The sequence below is a fragment of the Tachysurus fulvidraco genome, chromosome 1, assembly GCF_022655615.1.
Source record: "Tachysurus fulvidraco isolate hzauxx_2018 chromosome 1, HZAU_PFXX_2.0, whole genome shotgun sequence".
NCBI lineage: Eukaryota > Metazoa > Chordata > Actinopteri > Siluriformes > Bagridae > Tachysurus > Tachysurus fulvidraco.
This window is the reverse complement of record NC_062518.1, coordinates 40,046,370-40,072,521: the sequence shown is the minus strand read 5'-3', so window position 1 is coordinate 40,072,521 and position 26,152 is coordinate 40,046,370. Positions and strand designations below refer to the sequence as shown.

General features: G+C 37.0%; 3 protein-coding genes and 1 long non-coding RNA gene across 5 annotated transcripts in view; 1 reads left to right on the top strand and 3 right to left on the bottom strand.

Moving 5' to 3' along the window:
* Positions 1-26,152, bottom strand: part of LOC125145559 (Fc receptor-like protein 2) — a 91,364-nt gene that overhangs the window by 43,607 nt on the left and 21,605 nt on the right. Inside the window, exon 10 of the mRNA XM_047818923.1 lies at positions 3,874-3,908. Within this exon, the coding sequence (XP_047674879.1) occupies positions 3,874-3,908 (35 nt within the window). The remainder of the gene's footprint in view (positions 1-3,873; positions 3,909-26,152) is intronic.
* LOC113663000 (Fc receptor-like protein 5) overlaps positions 1-26,152 on the bottom strand; it is a 161,442-nt gene that overhangs the window by 127,343 nt on the left and 7,947 nt on the right. The gene's annotated exons all lie outside the window — the stretch shown is intronic.
* Positions 6,654-9,871, top strand: LOC125145590. Its single transcript, XR_007143990.1, has 2 exons — positions 6,654-8,390; positions 8,547-9,871. It is a non-coding gene; the product is annotated as an uncharacterized LOC125145590 (long non-coding RNA).
* Positions 21,724-26,152, bottom strand: part of LOC113636490 (Fc receptor-like protein 5) — a 45,861-nt gene continuing 41,432 nt past the window's right edge. The window contains exons 9-15 of the mRNA XM_047818906.1: positions 25,772-26,026; positions 25,270-25,377; positions 24,462-24,560; positions 24,262-24,297; positions 23,850-23,927; positions 23,674-23,729; positions 21,724-22,726 (exon numbers count right to left, since the gene is read on the bottom strand). Of these exons, the coding sequence (XP_047674862.1) occupies positions 23,674-23,729; positions 23,850-23,927; positions 24,262-24,297; positions 24,462-24,560; positions 25,270-25,377; positions 25,772-26,026 (632 nt within the window). The 3' untranslated portion in view covers positions 21,724-22,726. The remainder of the gene's footprint in view (positions 22,727-23,673; positions 23,730-23,849; positions 23,928-24,261; positions 24,298-24,461; positions 24,561-25,269; positions 25,378-25,771; positions 26,027-26,152) is intronic.

Here is a 26,152-nt window from a genome sequence, read left to right as displayed (position 1 = left end):
GAGTGACATCTGCTCCACGCAGACTCTCCACTGGCATCCCACAGGGCTCAGTACTTGGTCCTCTTCTTTTCTCCTTGTATACTCACTCTCTTGGTGAAGTTATTTCATCACATGGGTTCTCTTACCACTGCTATGCTGATGATACACAACTTATCTTCTCTTTCCCACCCTCAGATGCCACAGCTTCTGACCGGATCTCAGCATGTCTGGCAGAAATTTCATCATGGATGACTGCTCATCAGTTAAAGCTCAATCCTAGCAAAACTGAACTGCTGTTCATCCCAGGTGATTCATCCCCAGCTCATGATCTTGCTATATCCTTGCACAACGATCTGATCTCCCCTTCAGCCACTGCTCGCAACCTTGGGGTAACCATGGACAATCAACTGTCCTTTTCCTCTCATGTTGCAAATGTGACTCGCTCATGTCGGTTTCTTCTCTACAACATTAGAAGGATTCGGCCATTTTTGTCCACACAGACTGCCCAGGTACTTGTTCAGTCTCTTGTCATTTCTAGACTGGATTACTGCAATGCACTGCTAGCAGGTCTACCTATGAACGCAATCCGTCCTCTGCAAATGATCCAAAATGCAGCTGCCCGGCTTGTTTTCAACCTGCCCAAGTTTTCGCATACCACCCCGCTGCTGCGATCCCTCCACTGGCTTCCGGTAGCTGCACGCATCCGATTCAAAACACTGATGCTGGCCTACAAAGCCAAAAATGGACCAGCTCCCTCTTACCTCAAAGCCCTCATCATTCCTCGCACTGCACCCCGCAACCTCCGATCTACCAGCACTGCTCGACTGGTCCCACCATCTCTCAGGGTAAGAGGCAAGTATACTACAAGACTCTTCTCTGTACTGGCACCAAGGTGGTGGAATGAACTTCCCCTAGAGGTCCGGACAGCTGAGTCACTGGCTATTTTCAAGCACTTCTTTCCTTATCTTTTGCATAAAAAAAAAAAACCTTTGACACTTTTTCATTGTAACTTTGAACAAATGTTTTAAACTCATGGTATCTTAAGTATGTAACCTAGTGAACCAGCATTAATGTATTCAGTGTTAGAGATTTAAGCACTTATGTACGTCGCTCTGGATAAGGGCATCTGCCAAATGCTGTAAATGTAAATGTAAATGTAAACCGACTCTCGAAAAATGGTTCAATTATTTGAAACGCTACTGAACAGCGACACCTTCTGGCTATAAACATTGACAACAAACAACGAGGCAATGTATTGTATATTTACAGTAATCTCTCTTCTTCAGAACATACCTGAGTTAAATAAGAAATGCACACTAAAAAAGTTTAAATTGCATATTCAAAAGTAACATTGTGCAAAAGCCTTTAAAAAAAAGAAAGAAAGAAAGAAAGAAAGCCAAGCCACTTTTTAAAACTATACTATCAAAGCCTTTTGACAGACCTGCTCTGCATTATAGTTAAGATACTGGTATTTCTAATAGAAATGGTTTGTAATAAATTATATCATTTATGTGGCTAGGAATAACTCTGTCCAGTGTTGTAATGTAACGGAGTTCAAATACGTCGTTACTGTATTTAAGTAGAAATTTCACGTATCTGTACTTTACTTCGCTATTTAAATTTATGTCAACTTTCACTTTTACTCAACTACATTTCCTAGATAAAATGTATACTTTTACTCCACTATATTTCCACTAAGTGTCTTCGTTACTCGTTACTACAAAATAAAATCAGAAGCAATGTGTGCTACTGCAATAAGGGAGGTTTGGCAAATCACTGCTCCTAGATTGCATTACGCAGATCCGCACACTCTATTTCAGCGTAATGTTGCCAAAAGGAGGCAGAAGCACAACTGAAACCGCCATGGAAGCACCTGCTGGAGGACCTCCCATTATCATAGACCAGGGGTGGCCAACCAGTCAGAGACCAAGAGCCACATTTTTTACTGTGTTTTGCAAAGTGCCACATCATACACATGGACACATATGAACATCACCTTTTTTCCCTGCTATTTTGAGAGCGAACTTGACACAAATTGTTTACTCAAATGATTTTGCTTTTACTGGGAAACCTTGAGGTATTTTCATCCCACTCACATGCGTGTTGACGAAAATACCGTACTGAACTCAAGTGAAGCAAACACACACAATAAAAAGACACAAATACAAACTTCGATATGAACGTGAGCCACATGAAACCGGGCAAAGAGCCGCATGCGGCTCGGGAGCCGCATTTTGGCCTCCCCTGTCGTAGGTGACTACCCTGACGATAGTGGTGAACAGCGTGAAGAAGATAACTTTACCCGTGGCCGTATTTGCAAGAAATGTTTCTGTACATTGGAATGAAAGATTCTTCCTACCGGATGAAGTGCCTCTTATGCCTAGCGAAAATAACTGAAATTTTACTTTTTTACTTTTACTTTAAGTACATTAAATATCAGAAAATTACTTTTGGTACTTAAAAACAGTATATATCAGATACTTTAAGACTTTTACTTGAGTAATATTCTAAAAGGTGAGTTTCACTTCTACCAAAGTCTTTTTCTAGTACGATACTTGTACTTTTACTCAAGTATTGCTTTCTTGTACTCTATACAACACTGGCTCTGTCTTTGTTTTACTGTATGTAGCACCATGATCCTGGAGAAACCTTGTCTCATTATATTGCAACAGCTATGTATGGATGAAATGACAATAAAAGCTTCCTGACATGACTCTTGACTTGATATATATTTTTTTAATGCCAAACATTTTCATTTTAAATTTCCTGGCAACTTACATCTGAGACAAGATACAAAAGAGCAGTTAAGTGATGAACAGATGAGTTTTGCTCAAGGTGATGTGAATTAAACTCACAAAATTAAGATTAATGCAAACACTGAAGCACTGAGTCACCACTTTCAACACATTCTCTGTAAAAAAAAATCTGTAAATTATTGACTATTAATAGAAATGGTTGACTTCTAAAAGAAATTATTGACTATAATCAGAACAGAAAGAAGGTCACTTTAATAAGACAAACTGGATGTGTTTTCTTTCCAGCACATGCTAAAAAAAGTCCAGATGCCTAACTAGAAAACACCGACTTTGTTTTTTTTTTTTTGTTTTGTTTTTGTTTTTTTCTGTCAAATCATTTAATCATGAACTACAATGATAAACTAAAATAAACCTCCTAACCTGTCCTCTGTGATCAGAGTTAGTTAACAATGTACATAGATGATATTCTGTTTGCCAATGGCATCTGTAGAAAAACAAGTTTACTTAAAATATAAAATATTTTACCCAGTTATATGAAGATGAATATAACTAGATAGAGAGTAGAGATTAAAGATATGATCTTAATATCTAGTTAATTTTAATGTACACTGCATTGATATAATTCATAACCCCATGAAGAAGTGTGTAAACTTCAGAAAAAAAAAAAACATCTTATAGTAAGTATTTAAATGTGAGAAATCAAAATTATTTCACAATCCTAAAATCTGATTTTTCTTGTTTACTTCTCTATAACAGCATTCTGGGTGTCTTCATCATTCTGAATTGTCAAATAAAGAAAACAGTTTTTATTGACAAATGGTGAATGGAATTTATACAATTAGAATACAATTCCTAATGATGACTAAAAATTACATAAAATTCTCTTTTAGTTATCAAAACCAATATGGAATGGATTACTACAAATAGATGAACATCCTGTCATTTCAATCATACAGAAATCACACAATTACATACTCAATTTTACTAAACTATTATTTCTTAGCATCTGTACTTTAATTATATAATCATTACTGTAACTTAATTTTGGTGCTTTAATAATGTAACTAAAGTGTGTATTGTGGTAATGTTCAGGTAAAATGGTAGTACAGACTCAAATCAAATTGTCCTGTTACCTCATGTCAGTGTGTTTATTATGTGAAATAGACTGAAAATGTTTTTACCTCGAGCTCTGAAACATTTCACTGCCAGAATGATGGTCAGCAGCAGATACACAGAAACTGTTACTAGACTGCTGATCAGTCTGAGCACTGACATTAAAGCTCCTACATGCGATATGATGAGTAGTAAAATATTAATTATAATATTGAGGAGAGTCTAATACAAACAGTTCTAATAAATATAAGATTCAAATGAAGATACATATCATACACAACATGCAGAAATACCACAGAGCTGCAGAATCTGACTGTAATTTAAATATTAATGTGATTAGTTCTAAAGTATGTACTTTCTATATATATTGAGCTGTATCACACCACATTAGGTATTTTACTATATTCCCATTCAGTTTTATTGCTTTCTAGATTATCTGAATAAATATTTCTCACCTCTGACTGAAACCCAGCTTTTCAGTGATTCTCCTCTCTCCTGGTGTTTACAGTGGTAGAAACCTTCATCAGACTTTGAGACACTACTGATGGTCATCTCTCCTGTAGTCTGGGAGTGAAGGATGGAATCATCTTTATAGAAATCAACACCAGAGCCTGGGATCTTTTTGTTGTGAAATAAACAGCGTAAAGTCAGATTATGTCCCTGAGTCACATGATGTACAGGACTGTCCAGGATCACAGTACCATCTGTAGGAAAGAGAAAGAAAACACTGTATATGTGCAGTACTGTATGTTAATAAGTGTAACATTAAAAATGAACCCAGGACTAAACATTTAATTGCTTAAATTGACCTACTTAGACACTGTTCACCTGCCTCATACATCTAAGGAGTTTAAACATAAACAGTTATTACAGGACACATAAGAAAATATATATTATTTCATGTTATAGGACACCACAGTTTAATGCTCAAATCAGAAGTTCACATTATTTTCACATAACAGCTCAGTAGTTACAGCTGTAACTATAAATATATTTATATTAATATGTAACAATATTACCTAAAGTTCATTAAGAGGTGTACTGTATAATAGTATTAAGTATTTTGTACAGTTTTGTGTTATAGATATTTATTCTATTTCTTTTCCATTAGTGAGCCATGAATAAGAACATTTTAGATTTCCAAAATTTTTCCAAAAATACACATATCATATCATGTAATAAACCTTTTTAGACTTTTAAATATAATTAAGCTGCTGGGTTTTGACTTACTAGTCACTTACCTTATAAAACTTCACAGTTTCACACCAAATATTCACTCTATTATTGTTACTATAGCAATTTTTTAAACATTTATTATTATTATTTTTAATGCATTTTTATTTGAATTCGTTGAATTTGCCTAAGACTTTTACACAGGTCTACTTTGTTACTCACCAGTAACATTTACCCAGAGTACATCACTGTAGTCTGTGTAGTAGACTGGGTTTCCTCTTCCAGCTCTGCACCTGTACTGACCTCCATCAGAGACTCTTACTGAACTGATGAAGTAGTGTTGTGATTCAGTCTCAGTCTGAGAGCTCTGTGTGGGTTTGATCCAGTACAACTTCCATCCAGCAGACTGTGGTGTCAGTGTACAGGACACAATCACTGAGTTTCCTGTCAGTGCAGCTACTTTAAGGTCTGTTGTGAGTTCAGGTTTAGGTTTTTCTGTAGTTGGAGGTGAAACACACAGTTCATGTGCTGCTCTCAGAGTGTTTATCACACCAATCAATACTACACTACTACAGACAGAGACATGCTGCTACTAATACACTATAAAAACACTCGCTATGACTAAACATCCCATTAAAAACTGTTAAAATATTTTGTGGTCAATGCTGTAAAAAGGAATTTACATTCCAAAAATAGATCCAACAGCATCTGGCTCTATGTAAATTATATAAGTTAACATAAACTCACATACTCACCTGATACAGTGAGAGTAACAGCATCACTGTTCTCTGATTGTCACTGCGTCTCCTTCCTCTGCAAGTGTATTTACCACTGTGTTCATTTCTAACTGAGCTGAAGCTGAACTCCTGGGTTTTGTGGTCTTGGTAGATTTGGTCATCTTTATACCAGCTGTATGTCCACTCAGTGTCTCCTCCTCCTTGTATTTCACACCTGAGAGTCACAGTCTCTCCTCTGAACACATGTTTGTCAGGCTTTATGGTCACCACAGCTTTAGGACTCTCTGCAGAAACATAATCTTATTATTAAAACCTCAAAATAAACACTGCAATAAATACTGTCATTAGTCTGTGATTAGTCAAGTCATTAGTGATGGTGTAGTGTATATGACTTATGTTTTGGGTTTATTTAAGCCTGTTATTGTATTAGTCTATTAGTTCTTGCAAATTTAAAGTAAGTTAGCTGGTAATTTTGTTGTTTGAGTTATTCACTTGCTAACTAGGTTCCACGTGCCTGTTTTTTAATAATTGTTAAATGTAGTAGAGATGGGCGTTTTCCGCAAATATCACATTCAACTATTTGAGCTCACAAAAACGAATATTCGAATATTCGTTTATTTAAATTAAGTTTAATGAGACAGACTTTATTTTTCAGCAACATTTATTGTTTCTGTCATTTTTGAACAAGCTTATACTGTTATGAGAGCCATGAGGGCTCTCTCTGCTGGCTTGCAGAGGATTTGCTGCACTTTATCATCAGGACTCTATTTCCCACAATTCATTGCACCACCAACTCAGCACACCTGTTTTCTGTTTGTAATCACCTGGTCTATTTAAGCTCATGTAATGGGTCAAAAAAAATGTAATTTTTAAGTTTGATTACCACCCCATTAATACGTGAATACACAAACTCATGTTTAATTTATTTAATTACATTACAAAATTAGAGCTTTTCAGAAAAACATCTGCCATTACGCCGCCACACCACTAGAGGGTACATTGGGTGCGCATGAAACACGTGAGAGAGCTACTTCCCCCTGTTTAACGCGCTCAGTAATAAACTGACTGCCGCTTGGAAAGGATCTAACTTTTTTTCTCTCGTGTTTCTCTCAGGTATGAACATAAATAACTAAAATATTCATTTTATTGTACTTGGGTGAATCGGCAGGTGTTATACAGAGAGTTTGAGTGTTAAGCGTTGTATTTTAACCCATAAAGGATTATATAAAAAAAAACAAATAATAAGTTTAATCGTGTGTCGTGTCTGGTTTGTGTTGTATTAATATTAATTTATATATAAATTAATGTATAGATTAATGTTTATCATGCTCAAATACTGAGTTCATGTCATATATAAAAGTATTTAGGAAGTGTTCTAGAATTACATTGCGGAGTGTATGTTGCATTCTAATTTCAATCGCCATTTTGGGGTTCAGCACGTGTATTTTTTCAGTGTGTGCACATGCATGAGTGAAATACAGTGACAGACAAATTTTATCCAGTTAATGTATCAAGTGTAAGGAAATCCAAAGTCTTGAAGGTTTTCTGGTGTCTTTTATAAATGTTTTTGTGCAGTTTTGACACACTTATTTTTTTGTACTGTCATTGTAAGTTATAATTATTGTAAATTGATGAAACCTCCAAATGCATATAAGGTGTACCTGCATATAACTGTATTTGTATGTTTACACCTACAAGTATACATAATGTATACAATATTAGATACCATGGAATGTTTTGCATATATTTAGCCAGTGTCTTGGTGAATTTGTTTTTCTGTTGAATTGTGTTTTACCAAATTCACTTGAAGTTTAGAAAGTGTAATCTTTCTTAGAAGTTAAAGCATTTAAAGAAAAAGTATTGCAGTAATAAACTGACTGCCACTTGGAACGCATCTAACTTTTGTTCTCTCGTGTTTCTCTCAGTTTATTCTCTGATCCGCAGTGGTCCACCTGTGTATCATTTGCTGCCGGCACAGATGTCCCCTAGGTCTGGGGCCGGTAACAATTGGGGGCTCTCTCCGGGATACAGCACATCTCGTTTTGGGAAGGTTGTCATAGTAACCGTGAAATCTTGTGACCAGTGTTTCAGGGAAGACTGCAGTGTCAAGTGTCATCCAAAGAACAGCTGACACAGGTGATGCATCAACATGACTACCTTAAGCCAACGCCGAGTGCTGGTCTTCAAGATCCAAAAGAAACTTTCAGATCTGAATCCTAGTAAGCTGCAGACTGTTGCCAGTTGCTGATCTCAGTGAACCCGAGCTGTACGACCTAATCATCGACTACATCAGAATTGAGAAGCTAAAAGCAACTTCTCCTCCTTTTCGACTTGCTCAATGATGTACCATCAGCTTCAGACACCCAAGCCACTGAACCTGGTACTGTTGTACCTGACCTGGCTGTGGATTCACCAACACACCACTGTCATCATACTCCAACCAGTGATGATGGAGAAGATGATCTACCACCATCCTCTATGGACAGAGTTACTCTTTGCACACAACCACTACAAATGGACAAAGACACTCACTTGCACTCCTCATTTCAGGGCGGAGACAGCTATGTACTTACCAGGGAAGTCACTTCATCAGCGCCAGGTATGCCCTCCCACGTCGGCGCTGTTCCTTTGGGTAGGATGAACTCATCATCTAACATTTCTGATCATGTTGTAAGATTGTCAGATGTTTCAGCTTTGTTACAACGTGGAGAATTTAAGTTACATGGTGGTCAAATCTATGATGCAGGGTGTGACATGTCTTTCAATTGTCTCTGTAAACTCCCCACAGAGTTTACGATCAGCAAGGGGGTGCTGAGGGTAAGAGGCGACAAATGGGGTGACTCGTTGGCCGTGAGTTGCGACTCGTGTCGTTGGAGGAAGAGGTCCTGGTGCTTGAGGATTGTGGTTATTGCAACTTCCACTTAACCAACACATCACTTTGGCTCCTACTTCAACCAGACGGGAGGTTGGGAAGGCCCGTCCCAATCAATCGGCTTGTCAGGACTCGCCCTGGAAATAGGTTGGGTTGAAACTCGCTTCTTCCAGAAGACACTGGCGAAGGGTCAATTGAGTATTGTGGACCTCGTGTTTATATGCTCAAATATACCATTTCTGTATCCTTGATGTACATCCGGTGGATGTCCACGGCTCTGTACATCCCCTTGTAGGGATCCAAGGTGGGTGAGGAGCAGGGATGATGAACAAATATTCTTCTAACATGGCGAACAAACAAAACACCAAAAAACGATTACTGGACCATGATTTGGAGGTTGAACTAAAGGCTGATCTTATTTTCTCCTTTGATAATGAAAACTGGCAAAGATTTATTTTACTGGAGTCACTGACTTAAAGACATGCCCCATACCAAACTGTCTCCTTTTGCAATCCTAAAAGGAATAACTGGAATTGCGGGAACAGTCAGAGATATCAAGAAGCTGCGGTCTGGACAGATCTTGGTGGATTGTGCTAGGAAAGCAAACTACGACCTTGGCTGGTATAGATATGAAAGCCTACTGTCATCCTTCTTTGAACAATAGCAAAGGCGTGCTCCGCACCAGAGAGCTGCAGGATGTTAAAGCATTTAAAGAAAAAGTATTGTAGTAATAAACTGACTGCCGCTTGGAACGCATCTAACTTTTGTTCTCTCGTGTTTCTCTCGGTTTATTCTCTGATCCACAGTGGTCCACCTGTGTATCATTTGCTGTCGGCACAGATATCCCCTAGGTCTGGGGCCGGTAACACTCACTCAGAACTCTCTGATGGTGCGAAGTATTGTTAGCACTGTCTGCATTCGGAGTGTAATATTCTGTTCCGTCTATTGCCTTGTTTTGATCTTGCTGGTTTATCGTGTTTATGTATGTTTGCTACCTGCCCTGACCCACGCCCGGATTATTGACTACAGTTTTTGGATTTCCTTTGATGTTGTTTGCCTGATGTGTGACCCTTGCCTGTTTTGGATATTGCCTAATAAACCAGCATTTGGATCTAACCTGTTTCAGGTGCATGACATATACACAATAAGCTTAAACATTACACTACATCGTGTTTTGTAGCTGAAAACCTTTAACAATGTGTGCAAACAAAAAAGTACAGAGCAAAAGCAAAAAAAAGTGGGGGAAAAAAAAACTAAATAAAGCCACCTGCAACAATTAGGATATTGTACAGAACGTAGCCTAGACTACATTTAACTTTGAACCTTTTAAACTGTCAGCAAATCTTTTTTGCTTTCTTTCTATTGTTTTACATGTTCTTGTTTAGGAGCACAAGCATGTCAACATGATCGGGGGAAAGTCGGCTCCTTAGTCTGTTAACAATAAGGCCGGCTGCGGAGAAAACGCAGTCTGACGGCACAGAAGTTGCTGGGACACACAAGTTGCTGGGACACACAAGTAACGGTGTGCTAAGCGACTAAGTTTTGAGAAGCGCTTCGTGTTTTCGTTCCACCACTGAATGGGCTCCTCATCTGGTGGAATACATGGCTCCAGCAAGAACTGTTCCCACTCATCGCCGAAGAACTGGCTCAGCCTTTTCCGACGAGTGGGCATTGCCGCATCCTCTTCATCGTTGGTGGTGGCGGCTGCATCAATGCTCTGATAATGTTCAAAAAGGTTTTTTCTTACTACTTACTTCATTTTATCGTCGAGGAACCTGAGATGTTTGTGCCGAGGGTCTAGGGTGGACGCGAGAAGAGGAGTTTTCCCTGTATTCTCCAAGTTAGCGGTGTTTATTCGTTGCTTGAGAGATGCAGCAACAATGTTCTTGAATTCGGTCACTTTCTGTGATTCTCCATGGCATAGTTGAGGATGTCTGTAGACGAAAATTAATTAATGAATGAATAAGAACTGCGGTCTTCTTCAGTATGTAATTTATTTTGTAAGTGATCTTTTAAATAAATCCTGACTGGAGTCACTTATCAAATTAATGTAGCTAAATGTTACTCGTTTGAATTTATTTGCTTATATTAAAAAAAAAAAAGATAAAATAATTTAGAAAAAAAAACAGTAATCGACATCAAAGGAATCTGAACAAATTATTAACTTGTATTCATTCATTTGTTAGAACTAGACGAACCTGCATAGAAGGCTTTGCACAAGTGGATAGATACACCATGGAGACAGACGCGTAGTTTTCGCCACCCAGTCCTTCACTTGCCGTTTGAGAGACTGGAGGACAGGAACATCTCAATTGTCTGCCAGTGATCATCGATTAACTCCAGGGTTTAGCATCCACCAGTTTGGTTACAGTCCTGTCAGAGAGCATGGCGGTGATGGCCCAGCGCTGTTCATGTAAACACACGAGCATATCAGCAGCCAAATTCCAGCGTGTTCTGCAGTATTGCACAAGTTTGTGTAAAGGCAGTTCTACAGTAACTGTCTTTGTTTTTGCTTTTTTGAGTGCATTTGAGTCTTGAGTCCAATTAGACTATTCATGCTTCCATCATTGATGGCCAATTGAAGTGTGTGCGCAAAACAAGGTACAGATTCCCAGTTCACGTCTCTGTTTGTGGATATCATATTACTTGCGTTATCGTGCACGCACACGACCACTTTGTCGTCCAGGCCCCATTGCTCTACAGATGTCTTCAAATAGTCTGCCAGGTTGGCAGCTGAGTGTCGCTCTTCCATTGCTCGGGTTTGCAGGACGTAACTGCTCACCTTTGTGTCAGCAATAAAATGGCATGTTATAGTGACATAGGACTCTGTGGTTAATACTGTCAGATGTAATGGCCACGAAGACTACTGTCACTAAAGTAGATTTGAGTTTGGAAACCGTACTCTCATGTTGAAGCTCTATTCTCTGTTATGGTTCTCCGTGAAGGAATGTCATCATCTGATTCAAGAAACCACAAGACTTCCTTAAAACCTTCCCCCTCGACAAAACTTAAAGGAAGCATATCTCTTGATCATTTTTGCTATGAGCTGAGTGGTCTTCTCGGACTACAGACTACATTTTAGGGGTGTGCACGGATAGTCGTACATTCGAATATTAGGTCTGCTGTAATTATTCGATAAATAAAAATGCTATTCGAATTTGAAACCTGAGCACGCAAACTAAAACTAACAGTAACCCTTAGGCCTATATGCATTGGGTGGTGCTGTGGAGCGTGCAGTGGAAACCAGTTGATTGTGTTTTATGACAAAATGGCATCCTCTGCATCTAAGCGTAGCAAAGTTTGGAAATACTTTGATCAAAATGATCATCACGTAGTGTGCAAAATCTGTCAAGTGTGATCCTTATGATCCTCTGCACACCTTCTCGATGCATAGCTAGAGCAACTTGGAGACGATGTCACTCCAAACAAATGCACAACCATTTTGTATTCTTCCAGATCACCATCAATGTTTCCTCCTGGCCACTAAAGAAATCTCAACAGATCACAATCATTAGGGTGCACCTTGACCTGATGAAACATCGATTCTATGTCAGCCATCATAGCAACATACTCCATTCTGAATTTCACAAGAACACTCACCAGCGGGCTTGTTAAGTCTGGACCTTGCAGATGTTCATTCAATGATGTTATTTGGTATGTTGCTCCACAAACATAACTCTTATCTTCTGCTTTTTGGGATGATGTACCCCATGGTGAGGTACAGTATATACAGTATCATAAGCGTCCATCGTGTCGTTCCAATTCCACTGTGGGAACCTTTTCAGTATGGCCTTTAGAGATGACATTCTCCATGAAATTAACATAATCGGAATGAAAGGAGGCGTTTCTTCGAAGCTGTGGCAGCTTCTATATTTGGAATGAGGAATATTCTATATTTTCTAGGGAATTCACAATGTCAGAAAAACAAGCTGGGTGATTGTGTCTCCTGTAAATCATATGCCACTATCCTCCATTTTTCTCTCAACTTATAAGGAAGTTTCGCAAGAATGACTCGCATATTGGTGGCAAGATTCAACTCATTCATGTAATAAATATTCTGCATAACATTACAACAACTTCTGAGAAACAAGCCATAATCCTGCAGAGCTTTAGCATCCTCAGACTTTATTGTTTTCCATAAGAGGGCCTTCTGCATATAAGCTGAGGCTATCCTTACCTCATTGCCAAAATGCTCCTTAAGCAAAGCTTTGGGAACTAATCATGTGCTGACAGCTCCTAACAAGCTCTTTAGGTTGCCCTCTAGTGTATTGCTCCAGAAATTGTAAACGATCTGCATCACCAACTGCTTTCCTTTCCACTACCTCTTCAAATGTCCATATAAAATCATAGTAAAGTAACGGATCACATCAAAGAATGAGACCTCCCTTGGTGGAAGCGAAGCCAAATTATGTTGCTGAATTAATAGGGCAGCGATTTCATTTTGGTTGTCAATAAGCTTAAAAACATTTCCTCCTTCCAAGCCATCATGTGAACTTGATCCATGTGCACCCTGCACTCTAGGTCCATGTACATGTCCATTATCATGACTGGTGCTGGGTGAAGCAGAATGTGTCTGCCTTGTATTAGATCGAACAATATATTGTGGTTGTTGAACTGACGGAGTTGGGAAATGCATTAAATCCTCTTGGGTAGCATTAGTCTGTGAATATGATGCAGGTGGATGTTGTGACAGTACACATGAACTTGAAGGTAAAAATGATTACACATTAGGAATAAAAGATTCAGTTCCAGTCTGTTTCTTCCTTAAAACATTGGTATCAGGAGGCGTAGCAGATATACTTGATTTTGATCTCGAGTCGTTATATAATTTCATCTTGGACATTGATATAGCGATGTCAGTGTCAAGCTCCATTTGTTCCTTGTTCCTCCTCAGATCCTCCTCTTCTTTCCGCAGTGCATGTATTTGCTGTAACATTTTCTGACGTGCCAACAAGGCTGCCATTTCGGCCTCTGTCTTAAGACGAGCACATGCAATAGAATATCGACTGGATTGAGATCCGTACTAGACGACATTTTCCTGCTCACATTAGAAACCCTGTCTGTTGGTTGCATTTGATTCTGTACTTCATCATAGCCAGCATTAAGGTTCTAATATTCAAAACACATGCTGGCCTACAAAGCCAAAAATGGACCAGCTCCCTCTTACCTCAAAGCCCTCATCATTCCTCGCACTGCACCCCGCAACCTCCGATCTACCAGCACTGCTCGACTGGTTCCACCATCTCTCAGGGTAAGAGGCAAGTATACTACAAGACTCTTCTCTGTTCTGGCACCAAGGTGGTGGAATGAACTTCCCCTAGAGGTCCGGACAGCTGAGTCACTGGCTATTTTCAAGCGGCGGTTGAAGACCTACTTATTCAGGAAACACTTCAACTAGCACTTCTTTCCTTATCTTTTGCATTAAAAAAAAACCTTTGACACTTTTTCATTGTAACTTTGAACAAATGTTTTAAACTCATGGTATCTTAAGTATGTAACCTAGTGAACCAGCATTAATGTATTCCATGTTAGAGATTTAAGCACTTATGTACGTCGCTCTGGATAAGGGCGTCTGCCAAATGCTGTAAATGTAATATTCACTTGGAACATGCATATTGTGAGATGGTGAAACTGGTTCAACTGAAGATGGAGGTATAAGAAGATTATCCATTGGCTTCGTATAATGTAGAACAGAGAGTGATGAGCCAAGATTTGAGTAGAACTTGATTCTGTAGTTTGAGCACTTTGCCTGGGATTCTCCACTTCATTCAGCCATTGTTCCACATCTTCCACAAATCCATCACTGCGCTTACATATTGATGCAAACCAATCCGTTTGTTTATTTAGTTCATCAGGAGGGAGAAACAAGTATCCTTTTGTGCAACACAGATACATCATCCCTTAAACATTTCAAAGATGTCAACATTGAACGCACTTGTGGAGCATGAGAGCCTGGACCTTTGTTCATCAGTTTCAGGATCTACATGTAACATCAGGTCCAGGCTCTACATCACACACTGGAGTTTATTGGTGTCAGTTTGAATCTGGAGGACGCAGTAATTCTGTCAACATCACAGTGCACAGTGAGTCATTTCATCAGTTCTCATTAAAAATATTTAATACACAAAACCAAACCATTTAGAAAAATCAGTTAAGTACTGTAAACAATTTAATTGATAGCTTACTTGTAATAATATCACAAGAAATGTTATCATCTTGTGATTGGCAGCAATGCAGTAAAAAAAAAATCCAGACAATTTTCAATCAATTTCAGATGTTTACTTAACATTTCTTACTTCAAATGAACAACTGTTAGATTCTTCAGCTCATGTAGTTCTCTGATACTTGCTGTCTGAGTCACTGTCATAGTTTATATAACTGCATGGTTATGTATATCTACAGTATAACCTGAGTAAATGAGGAACACTTTAACATACTGTACGAGCTACATTTATAAATAGCTATTAAGTTTCTGTCATGTTCATCTTAAGCTCTAAACCTATTTTCCTGACTGCTTATCGAAAATGTTATTCTCTACTTTAAATGAGTATATCTCAAAAACTACAAGGTGTATTTGAGTAATTCTGGTATCAAAATAAAGGTAACAATTGAGATTGCTGCAGAAGTATGAGTATATCTACAAAATATAAAATAAGTCTATCTATTACAAACCAGAGTAATAGAAGTTGGAAAACAAAAAAAAGTCAAAACAAATTTCGTCTGACAAAAAAATTAAATTCAAAGGATAATAACCCCATCTAGACCTTCATATTGAAGCCTACATACACCAGAAATCAGTTGTATACCTTCTTACCTCTAACTACAGGACACAGCACCCATGACTGTATGCCAGTCATTTGAAAACACACCTCTTGTGTTTTTTAAGCCCAGCTGTTTACCGTTCTGCGCGATTTCAGCGTTTAAAAAGCCGAGTTGGTGCAAAAATGATTCCATCCTCCAGAACCAGACTACAGGAGAGATGATCATCAGTAGTGTCTCAAAGTCTGATGAAGGTTTCTATCACTGTAAACACCCAGAGAGAGGAGAGTCACTGAAAAGCTGGGTTTCAGTCAGAGGTGAGAAATATGTATATAAATAAAACTTTTGTCTGTTGGAGTCATGTTTGTTATAGCATTTTAAAAATATTGATTAAGACTTATTGCACCTTTAGCAGCTTGACTGCAAGAAAAAAAAATGTAAGAATTTAATTTTGATAATAAAGATGTAGAAATCTTAATAAGCATGACACCACTTTGATTAAAATACGTTATAGTGTATTTAGAGTAATACAGACCAGAGAAACATACTAAGTGATTATTAAAGGTTTGCAATGGTTTGTATTTCAAGCATTAACGCTTTATTTATTAGAGCTCGTCAACAAACTGCCTATAGACTGTGACTAACCTGCCAGGTTCCAGATAAAAGTGCAAATATTAACAATCCTAATGTTCAATTAAATGTTACAGAGAAATGGCTGTATGTTGTAGACATTTTTTTTGGACACATATTTTGTCGTGTATGTCCAATACATTAATGCTTTATATATGCTTTTTATAGATGGAAAAGCTCCAACATCTGTACTGAAGCTCCTCAGCAGTGTAGCAACAGCCTCCCTGTATGTGCTGGTGACCATCATTCTGGCAGTGAAATGTTACAGAGCTCGAGGTAAGAACAGTGTTCTTCATTAGACATAAAATTAAACCCTAACATTTTATATGAGGCTAATCGGTAGTGTTCATAATTGTGTTTTTCAGCTGATCCCGATGAGGACAACAGACCATACAGAGTTGATAGAAGCTGAAACGTCTTTCTGAGTGTCAGGTTATAACATTATCTAAAACATCTATCTTTTAAATAACAGCAGGTTCCAGTGCAACAGAGAACACATACATACATGTCATGATGTAGTAATGAGTGGCTGTGAGGCTTTAGAGGTGGTTTCTTTTCCTGATATACGTTGTTTTATTACTCCTATGCATTTTCTTTTTACTATTTAAGCTTTAGATGGTATTATTGCAGTTTTTCTAGCTTTATGACACAGTTTGTTTTTAATTGAATAATAATTTTCAGAATATAGCAAGCATTTATATAATTTAGCATTTACTCAGGGATAAATATGCAGTATGGTTTAATACTATATAATGGAATAAATCTTCCTTTTATTTTTTGTAATTTTTAAGTAAATACCTGTAAAAGCTGCAGATGCAGTAAATACATGTTTTCCTGCAGAAAAATTTTGTTAAAAGATTTTTTGAATGTGACTGAATCTTTATTGATTCAGTTTTTTTACCTCATTCTGTTTTTGCCTGCATCTGTTATTGCTGATCACCTTACAATTTGCCTCTTTGTTGATTTTGATTCCATCCGAAGTTTTGTATATTTTGCTTGAGCTGTTCCTAATAAATTGTCCACGGCAACTTGCTTCCTCTCCGACTCAGCCTTCTTAAGTGGCACAATGAATTTTTGTGATGTTTGTTATAATAAATTAATCATTGCTGCTGTAGACCATTGTATAAAGTTCTACAAGGTCATTTACATTTACTCACAAAATCTACATAATCACGTAATTCACTAATTAATCATCTTATCCTAATAACATTGTACAATTCTAAGTATCAATAGAACTTGGTCACTTTTAATCATGAATATATACATTATTACTGCTCACTACAGGACAACTGAACACTAACAATTCAAGGAAACAAATAGCAGGTCCGTGATTGTTGCTACAGCTGACTACATTAAGTCATTACATGTGGTGTACTATATGTATGCAAAAAACAAATACATGTATATCAGAATCAGAATCAGCTCTATTGCCAGGCGTGTTTACACATGCGAGGAATTTTAGTGATATAATCTCCACAGTGTAACAGGATGTCATATGCAGTATGGAAGAGATTGAATGTACACATTTACAGGTGTGAAATGTGCAGTTTAAAAAACATATGAAATATACATATGCAAATAAGTATACAATATATACAATTTGTATGTACACATGAGCAATTGTGAAATGTGCAGTTTAAATAAACATATGAAATATACATATGCAAATAAGTATACAGTATATACAATTTGTATGTACACATGAGCAATTGTGAAATGTGCAGTTGAAGTAAACAGTACAGACAATATGTATGCATGTATGTACAGAGTGCAAGTATGAAATGTGCAATTGAGGTATACATAGTGCAAATATTATGTGTTGTGTGTTCCATGGTGTTAATTGTTCATCAGGGGGATGGCTTGAGGGAAGAAACTGTTCCTATGTCTGGTCGTTCTGGAGCTCAGGGCTCTGTAGCGCCGACCAGATGGCAACAGTTCAAAGAGGGAGTGTGCTGGATGTAAGGGGTCCAGAGTGATTTTCTTGGAGAGTGGGGAGAGTTGTGCCAATGATTCGTTCAGCAGTCCGGACTACCCTCTGTAGTCTTCTGAGATCGAATTTGGTGGCTGAGCTGAACCAAACAGTTACTGAGGTGCAGAGGATGGATTCGATGATGGCAGTGTAAAACTGTTTCAGCAAATCCTGTGGCAGGTTGAACTTCTTCAGCTGACGAAGGAAGTACAACCTCTGCTGAGCCTTTTTCACAATGGAGTCAATGTGAATGTCCCACTTCAGGTCCTGGGAGATTGTGGTTCCCAGGAATCTGAATGACTCCACTGCTGTGACAATGCTGTCCATGATGGTTAGTGGGGGAAGAGCAGGGGGGTTTCTCCTGAAGTCCACTATCAACTCCACTGTCTTGAGCGTGTTCAGCTCCAGGTTGTTAAGGCTGCACCAGACAGCCAGCCGCTCAACCTCCAGTCTGTAAGCAGACTCGTCACCGTCCCGGATGAGGCCGATCAGTGTGGTGTCGTCTGCAAACTTCAGGAGCTTGACAGATGGGTCATTAGAGGTGCAGTCATTCGTGTACAGGGAGAAGAGTAGTGGGGAGAGAAGACAACCCTGGGGGGCGCCAGTGCTGACGGTGCGGGTGCTAGATTTGAGTTTACCCAGTCACACTAGCTGCTGCCTGTCTGTCAGAAAGCTGGTGATCCACTGACAGACAGAGGAGGGCACTGAGAGCTACAGTGTTTTGAAAAAGTGTTGGCCCCTTCCTGATTTTTTCTTGCATGTTTGTCACACTTTAATATTTCAGATCATCAAACACATTTAAATATTAGTCAAAGATAACACAAACACAACATGAAGTTTTTAAATGAAGGTTTTTGTTATTATGGGAAAACAAAATCTAAACCCACATGGCTCTGTGCGAAAAAGTGCTTGCCCCCTAAACCTAATAATTGTGGTTTTATACGAGTAAAAGAGACGTTTTTTTGCATTGTTTAGAGTTCTGTGCATATATGAGAATATGTGTAGCTTTATGCTAGCCGCCGGAGACCTCGTGGCTTTGCCGTGTCTGAGTCCCACAATACACAAGTGGTTACTGTGTCGTTAGTGTTTGTTAGTTACTGCTACGTTCACATTACATATTTTGCTTTAAAGTTTGTGTATTTAACACTGAAACAAATTAATACTGTTAACAGTATAATTAATTCTAGTGTTTAAAAGGGAGTATTTAAAATGTCATTTGATGACTTTGTTTAAAACAATTCACATGTCATGGTATTTTAGTTAAAAGGATAATTTAGAAAGCGTTAAGAAGGTGCTTGTGACTTTGGTTCGAAATGTGATGAGTGCATGAATGTTGAAATGTATGTTTTCTCATATACATTGTTTAAAGCTCATTCAATACAGACGAGTGAAGGCAAAAGCGCGTGTGTGTTTCTCTTCATCCTTCTCCCGTTACTTTTTCCCTTTTTTTAAGGGTACTGTGTGTGTGTGTGTGTGTGTGTGTGTGTGTGTGTGTGTGTGTGTGTGTGTGTGTGTACTCTATGAATTGTGAACAAATGTAAAAGTTTTTTTTTTATGTTTAATATGTGTACAGTTTACCACAACCTTCCTAAAACTGATCAGCCAGCTTTAACAATTCTATACAGCTTTATCTATAGGTTTTGTAGTGTCTACTTTTCACACATCTGAATGTAGCATTAAAGGAGTGTATTTTCCATCAATCGTTTCTTAAACTGCTAGCCCACCTACTTCCCCTTCAGTTGGCTGCTGCTGATAGACCACAAACATGCAACACATAAATCTGTTGCTTTAGACCGGGCATCACCAAATGGCGGACCGCGGTCTGGATCCGGACCAAGTGACGGGTCTGCCCGTACCCGTTAGAATTCTAATGTTATCATATTAAGCATCTCCTTATTATAATCTAATATTATAATATTATATAAGCTCTTTGATATTAATAAAAAGATCAATCTTTCGTTCATGCGCAGTTAATCTAGTTATTATGACAGGAGCGTCATCAAAAGCCAAGCCAAAAACAGATTGTTTCTGTTCCATACTCCAGAGCAGAAGGTGACAGTAATGCACCTAATTACGCTGGCAGGACAATTAAGATTCAAAATGCTGGCAGGACAGTTACATGCCCATTTCTCTCACTAGGAACGGAAGATGGAAAGGGAGTAAGGAGAGGTGGAAAGGAGAGAGGAAAAAGGGAGCTGCTCAAAGCTCTGCACTTTTCTTTTATTCAGTAAATTCTGCCCTGTTCTATTTTACTTGAAATGTTCTTTTGCCTAAGGTTCCTGTGTTATTAATGTAGTTAATGTTTAAAAAATGGGCAGCTCAAAAGTCTTTTGTTTATTTTTTTTTTAAAGTTTAAAGATTTTATTTTATTCAAAAGATTCTGAATGTTTTACATTACTTGAAATATAGGCCCTAAGTTCAGGCTGCACAAAGCTGTGTTTGCACTTTTTATTTATTTTATTCAGAAGAAATTCAGTGTCTGTTGTCTGTTACTTGACATGTAGTAAAGACAACTACAGGATTGTTTTCCATTCAAGTGCCATACAAGTTCAGACTTGGAAAACACTTGAAATTTAACAATAAATTATATAGAAATGTATGTGTGTTATTGATTTTTTTTAACATGAGAGTACACTGTTTTAAGTGACAATATAAGATTCAGACCTTTGCTGGGAGGAAATTTTAGTAACTGGACCTCTTTGAATTTTAATTGAATACCCCTGCTTTAGACTGTAATCTTTCACTGAACTATTTTCTATACATTAGTATTGAAAAATAAATAGCAAAAAAATTCTATACATTTCTATACATACTGTATCTCTATCCTGGTTCCCACTGTTTTGCTTATTTTGATGCTTTCCCAGATGTCAGTCTCTGTGAATTCTGTGTTCATGATGTTTTCTGAGTGGATATACGAAGTCAATTTGGAACATTCAGTTGACTCTTTTCTCCTCTCTTTTTGTTACCTTTCTCAGAGCATGTAATGGTCATAAAAGATCTACGTTAACATTTACATTCATGAAACATTTTGTAGACGAGCTATTAGTATGGCTAAGTGTTTATCTAAAGGAAATACTGTTCTAAACTAATTGCTAACTATAGACGGGGTTTTTACATTTCACAGTTTAATGATTTAATTTCTCCCCGTAAATGGGGAAAGAACTGGTAACTGAGAAGACACCAAGACGATGAACTGAAATTTCAGATTTAGGAGCTGTTTTTTCAGTTAGCTTTAGCCAGATGTGAGGGGAAATTGCATATTGTGATCTTGCCTTAAATACATCATAACTTATAAGCCTAACCTATTTAATAAATATGTTTTACAAATAGAACAGCATAAATAAACTAAAAATGTATTTTATTAGGCCAGGAAACCAGAGTGTCAGAGTGCAAAAAAATCTCTCTCTCTCTCACACACACAAACTTGAAGCTAGAACAGGAGAAATATATATTTATTCTATTTTTATATATTCTATTTGCATATTGTGCTATAACAATAATGTAATATTGTTCACTTCCAAAAGACATACAGACTGCAGTTCATCTTTGTAACATTGTAAAATAAATAAAACGTCTGTTGTCTGTGTTTATTGTATTAATGTGAGTTTCTTCACAGGAGGTCAGATTAATCATAATCAAATAAGTATTAATATACCAGAGGAGTAATTAAACAGGAGTAATTAAAAAAACAGAGAGAAAGATGTGTATTTATATGAAGAACTTAATCATAACATGTAGTTTTTATCAAGGTTTATTTGAGAAAAACATCCAAGAGCAGTTTTAATGATGTCTAGGTTGCAAGAAAAAAAATATATAATAATAATAATAAAACAGCCACTGAACGGACCGATATGCATATAGTATTTACAAAAATAACTTGATGGATATTTTTTACAAATACTGATATTGTCACAATCTGTATTTTTTTGCACTTGTTTTTGTTGTGTGGAAATAGTTTGGATTGCGTAAATACATGATTGCTAAAATATAATTCTTTCCAATTTTCTTACTTAAACCAAATAAGTTCAATCTTCAGGCAACTAAGTTAACGTGGCCATCAACCACCTAAAGTTGTTCAAGTATGCAGACATCAGTCAAAATGACTACAATTTGATATAGGGCATGGGGCATAGAAGCCTTTACTATCGCCACATATACATTACAGCACAGTGGAATTCTTTTCTTCACATACACCAACTGAAGAAGTTCGGGTCAGAGTGCAGGGGCAGATATGCTACATAGCACCCCTGGAGCAGGGAGGGTTGAGGGCCTTGCTCAAGAGCCCAGCAGTGGCAGCTTAGCTGTGCTTGGCCTTGAACCCCGACTCTCCGATCAACAAGCAAGAGCCTTAACCATTTGAGCCACCACTGCCCCAATATGATATGATAGTTCAGTGGGTTACCACCATTGTTAAAGGTTTTTATAGCACATAGGATTATTTACAGAACAAGCTTTGTATTAGATTGCATTAGCCAAATGTACTGTAATGTGTTAAATTATTACCAATTTACAGTATACTACACCCATACTGATCACCACTCTTTAGAACTTCTTTAAGTTGAACAAATGTTAGGTCATGGTTCAACTTGCGATATTTTCTATTTATGATTGAGTCTCCTTTATAACTCAGGGATTAGCTGTATAAAAAAATCTCACTGATATTATTGTGAATGCACACATGATGAACAAGATGAACTCTCCCTCTCATCTCTTCACTTTTTACACACATTTCCAGCACCTATAAATGATAAATTAGAGCTATTTAGATTTCAGTTTTTAAGGTTTAATGTTTTAAAAATATATATTTTGATACTTATAAATAAATATAGATTAAAGCCAACAGCAAATAAGTAAGAAACATTTAAAAGGCAATTCAAATGCATTTCTATACAGTTTATACAATAATTCTAAAATGTAAAGCACTAAATAGCTATGGTTTATTTAGGAAAAAGGAAAAACTGTTGTGTTTTAAGACTTCACTATATACATGTATTATAGAGAAATTTCCATAAATTTCTAATAAAATCCTAACTGCAATCACACCATAGGGCTGAACAATGAACTGGTGACAAAATATATGATTTCAATCCATTTCTGAGTTTCTTAAGTACTCTATTCTACATTAGTTAGTGAAACATCTGTAATTATAGGGACAGGTCATGGTGGAAAGGATATACATATAGCACAAACATACAGTGCATTAAATTCAATTTCAACTGTAAAAAAAAACTACAACAGCTGAATTATTTACTGTTTTGTGCTTTTTTTTATCTTTTTCCCTATAGATTTAGGTCTATAGATCTGTTTATTGAGGCTGTGAAAACACTGAGCTTTTTAAAATTAAGCTCAACCACAGGATATTGAAGGACTAGAGGATTCACTCATTTAGTTTATGGAGTGTTTGGGCTGCTGTGCTGTGACCAGTGTAACCAGAATGCACAGCTCTTTTTTCTGACAGCAAGTGCTATAGACCATTTCAGTGGTTACTTCCTTCTGCGATCTTTATCTGATACCCAGCAGCCAGTAAAGCTTGCTTCAACAGGAAGCAGAGTGACCACTAATTTTACAATAGCTTCTGCTGCTACATTGTTTTTGCAGCTATTTGTAACTCCTACTGAACAATTCTGATAATTCTGTAAATATTTCTCACTCAGTTTGAGATTTTTAAACAGAACTTTCTCTTACCTATGTGTCCTGCTTCAGCTCTGAGTAAAGAGTGTCAGGTTCGACATTGGCTTTCACTAGGTGACAAGAACAAGAAACTCTGTATTAACATCCACATTAAACTCAAATCCATCCCACTTGCTCAGGAGACATAAATCTGTATGAACTGAATGAAAAAATAATTTAAAACATTTTACCTTGTTTTTTCTTTGCTTTTTTCTGTGTCTTCAGTTCAAGCTCAGCGTAAGTTACATCACTGGGTCCAGCATCATGATCTGCAGTGACAGTAAACAAATACAAACAAACACAGTCTTTGAGTCAAGTTTGGTTAAATAAAAACAGTGGTGAATTACAGGTGCATGATGGGATGGAAATGAATACCAGATATGTACAGACTGTAGTCACCTGTTCTAGTTTTGAACTGAATGTGTTACATTTTTTCTATAAGGCCTTTTTTTTTATATTTTTATAACCTGTATCTCTCTCTCTCTCTCTCTCTCTCTCTCTCTCTCTCTCTCTCTCTCTCTCTCTCTATCTTTCTCTCCTTTTAGTAAAATTGGAAGTATTTAAAATGAAATAATGAAGTAATGTAATCTCTTTCACTTTTACCTGCATTGTCTACGGTGGCATAAATGTTGTCACCTCCTACAGAAAAAAGCAAATAAAGAGAACGATGCAGATTTTCTGATCTGTTTAAAAGTAATTCCAGTGAAATGATCATTTACATGAGCTTGTTAGTAAGAATATACTCTTATATTAAATCACTGTACACATAAGGTAAGTATTGATGATGTGGCACACTGTCTGACCGGTCTGAAGTGGTGGGTTTCCTGACAGAGAATTCTCAGCTCCTGACGGACTCAGGACTGGTGTCTGATTGCTGTTCTGCTGTACGCCTCTGTCCTTTCCTGGATGACAATACAGAAATTCTTCATTTGCTCAAATTTTAAGCCATATAAATAATTCTCTTTTAACATGCCAAATAAAAACAATTAATTTGTCATTCACAGGAGTCTTATGACAACTTATCGTATTATTCATGAAATTCAGTTGATTTAAATCAAGGCAAATTTAATTGTAAGAAGAATCAATGCGAACCAATTAAAAGAAAAACAATGGCACCCCATAAAGGAAGGAAAAGTTAGTATGTCTATAGCTGAGCTGCACAACTTTCTTTTTATTAATTGTGTGCTTGAAACTAAATGTAAATCAGATGTGTCATGAGTGCATTTATATTATTAGTGAAATTTATAGCTGATTATGACTTATCGACATACATGCATAAGTATGAAGAAAAACAGTTGGGATTTTTTTTTTAGTTTGGCCCACAACAGCATTTATACTTCACTTGAATTTGATAAAGAGAAATAAATGGATACCACATTGAGTATTTCTAAAAAAAAATCTGAAATATTATTATTATTATTATTATTATTATTATTATTATTATTATTATATTTTTTAGGTTGTAACTACTTTTTTTATAATAATCATGTGTAAAATTATGTGTAATAAGAGTAATTTTTGAAAGTTATTTCCATGTTTGTGTAACATAAATCATGTCATGGTTTATACACTATGCTTTGTGTAGAATCTGGTGAATCCTAATTACCAGACCTTTGTTGGATTTGTGCTTCCACAGCAGGATCAGTACAAGGATGATAAACAACAAGGCCAAAGTCAGTCCCACAGCTACAGCTACTGGTACAATGTTGGGTCCAGGATCTGAGACAGAGGAAAGAAAAAGACACTTTAGTACTGTTTAACATTTTACAAATGTTCACAATCTGTGTATGGTTTTTGAACAACACACTTTCATTTGGTTACTCACAACAAGTTTTCGTTTAAAAGAAACTTATTTTTCACACATGAAGCAACAAATGGTTTATGTCTTATGACTTAGGTCCACCTGTACCAATCTATTAATGGTTCCTAAGACCAGCCTGTGTCATGATGGCTTGGACAATGCCTTTGTTTTACTACCTAATATACAAATTAAATGTATAATAATAATAATAATAATAATAATAATAATAATAATAATAATAATAATAATAATAATAGTAATCACTGCACATTTTAAATATTATTGTTAGTACAGAAATAGAATCCAGTTTACTTTGCAACCTGACTGAAACCCAGCTTTTCAGTGACTCTCCTCTCTCCTGGTGTTTACAGTGGTAGAAACCTTCATCAGACTTTGAGACACTACTGATGGTCATCTCTCCTGTAGTCTGGGAGTGAAGGATGGAATCATCTTTATAGAAATCAACACCAGAACCTGGGATCTTTTTGTTGCGAAATAAACAGCGTAAAGTCAGATCATGTCCCTCAGTCACAGGATGTACAGGACTGTCCAGGATCACATCACCATCTGTAGGAAAGAGAAAGAAAACACTGAAAATAGAAAGTGTGTAAAATAATGTAATGAATTTAACACAGAGAGCTCTATCAGTGGGAAATATCAGAGAAAGTGTAGCACAAATTTACTCTGATTTAG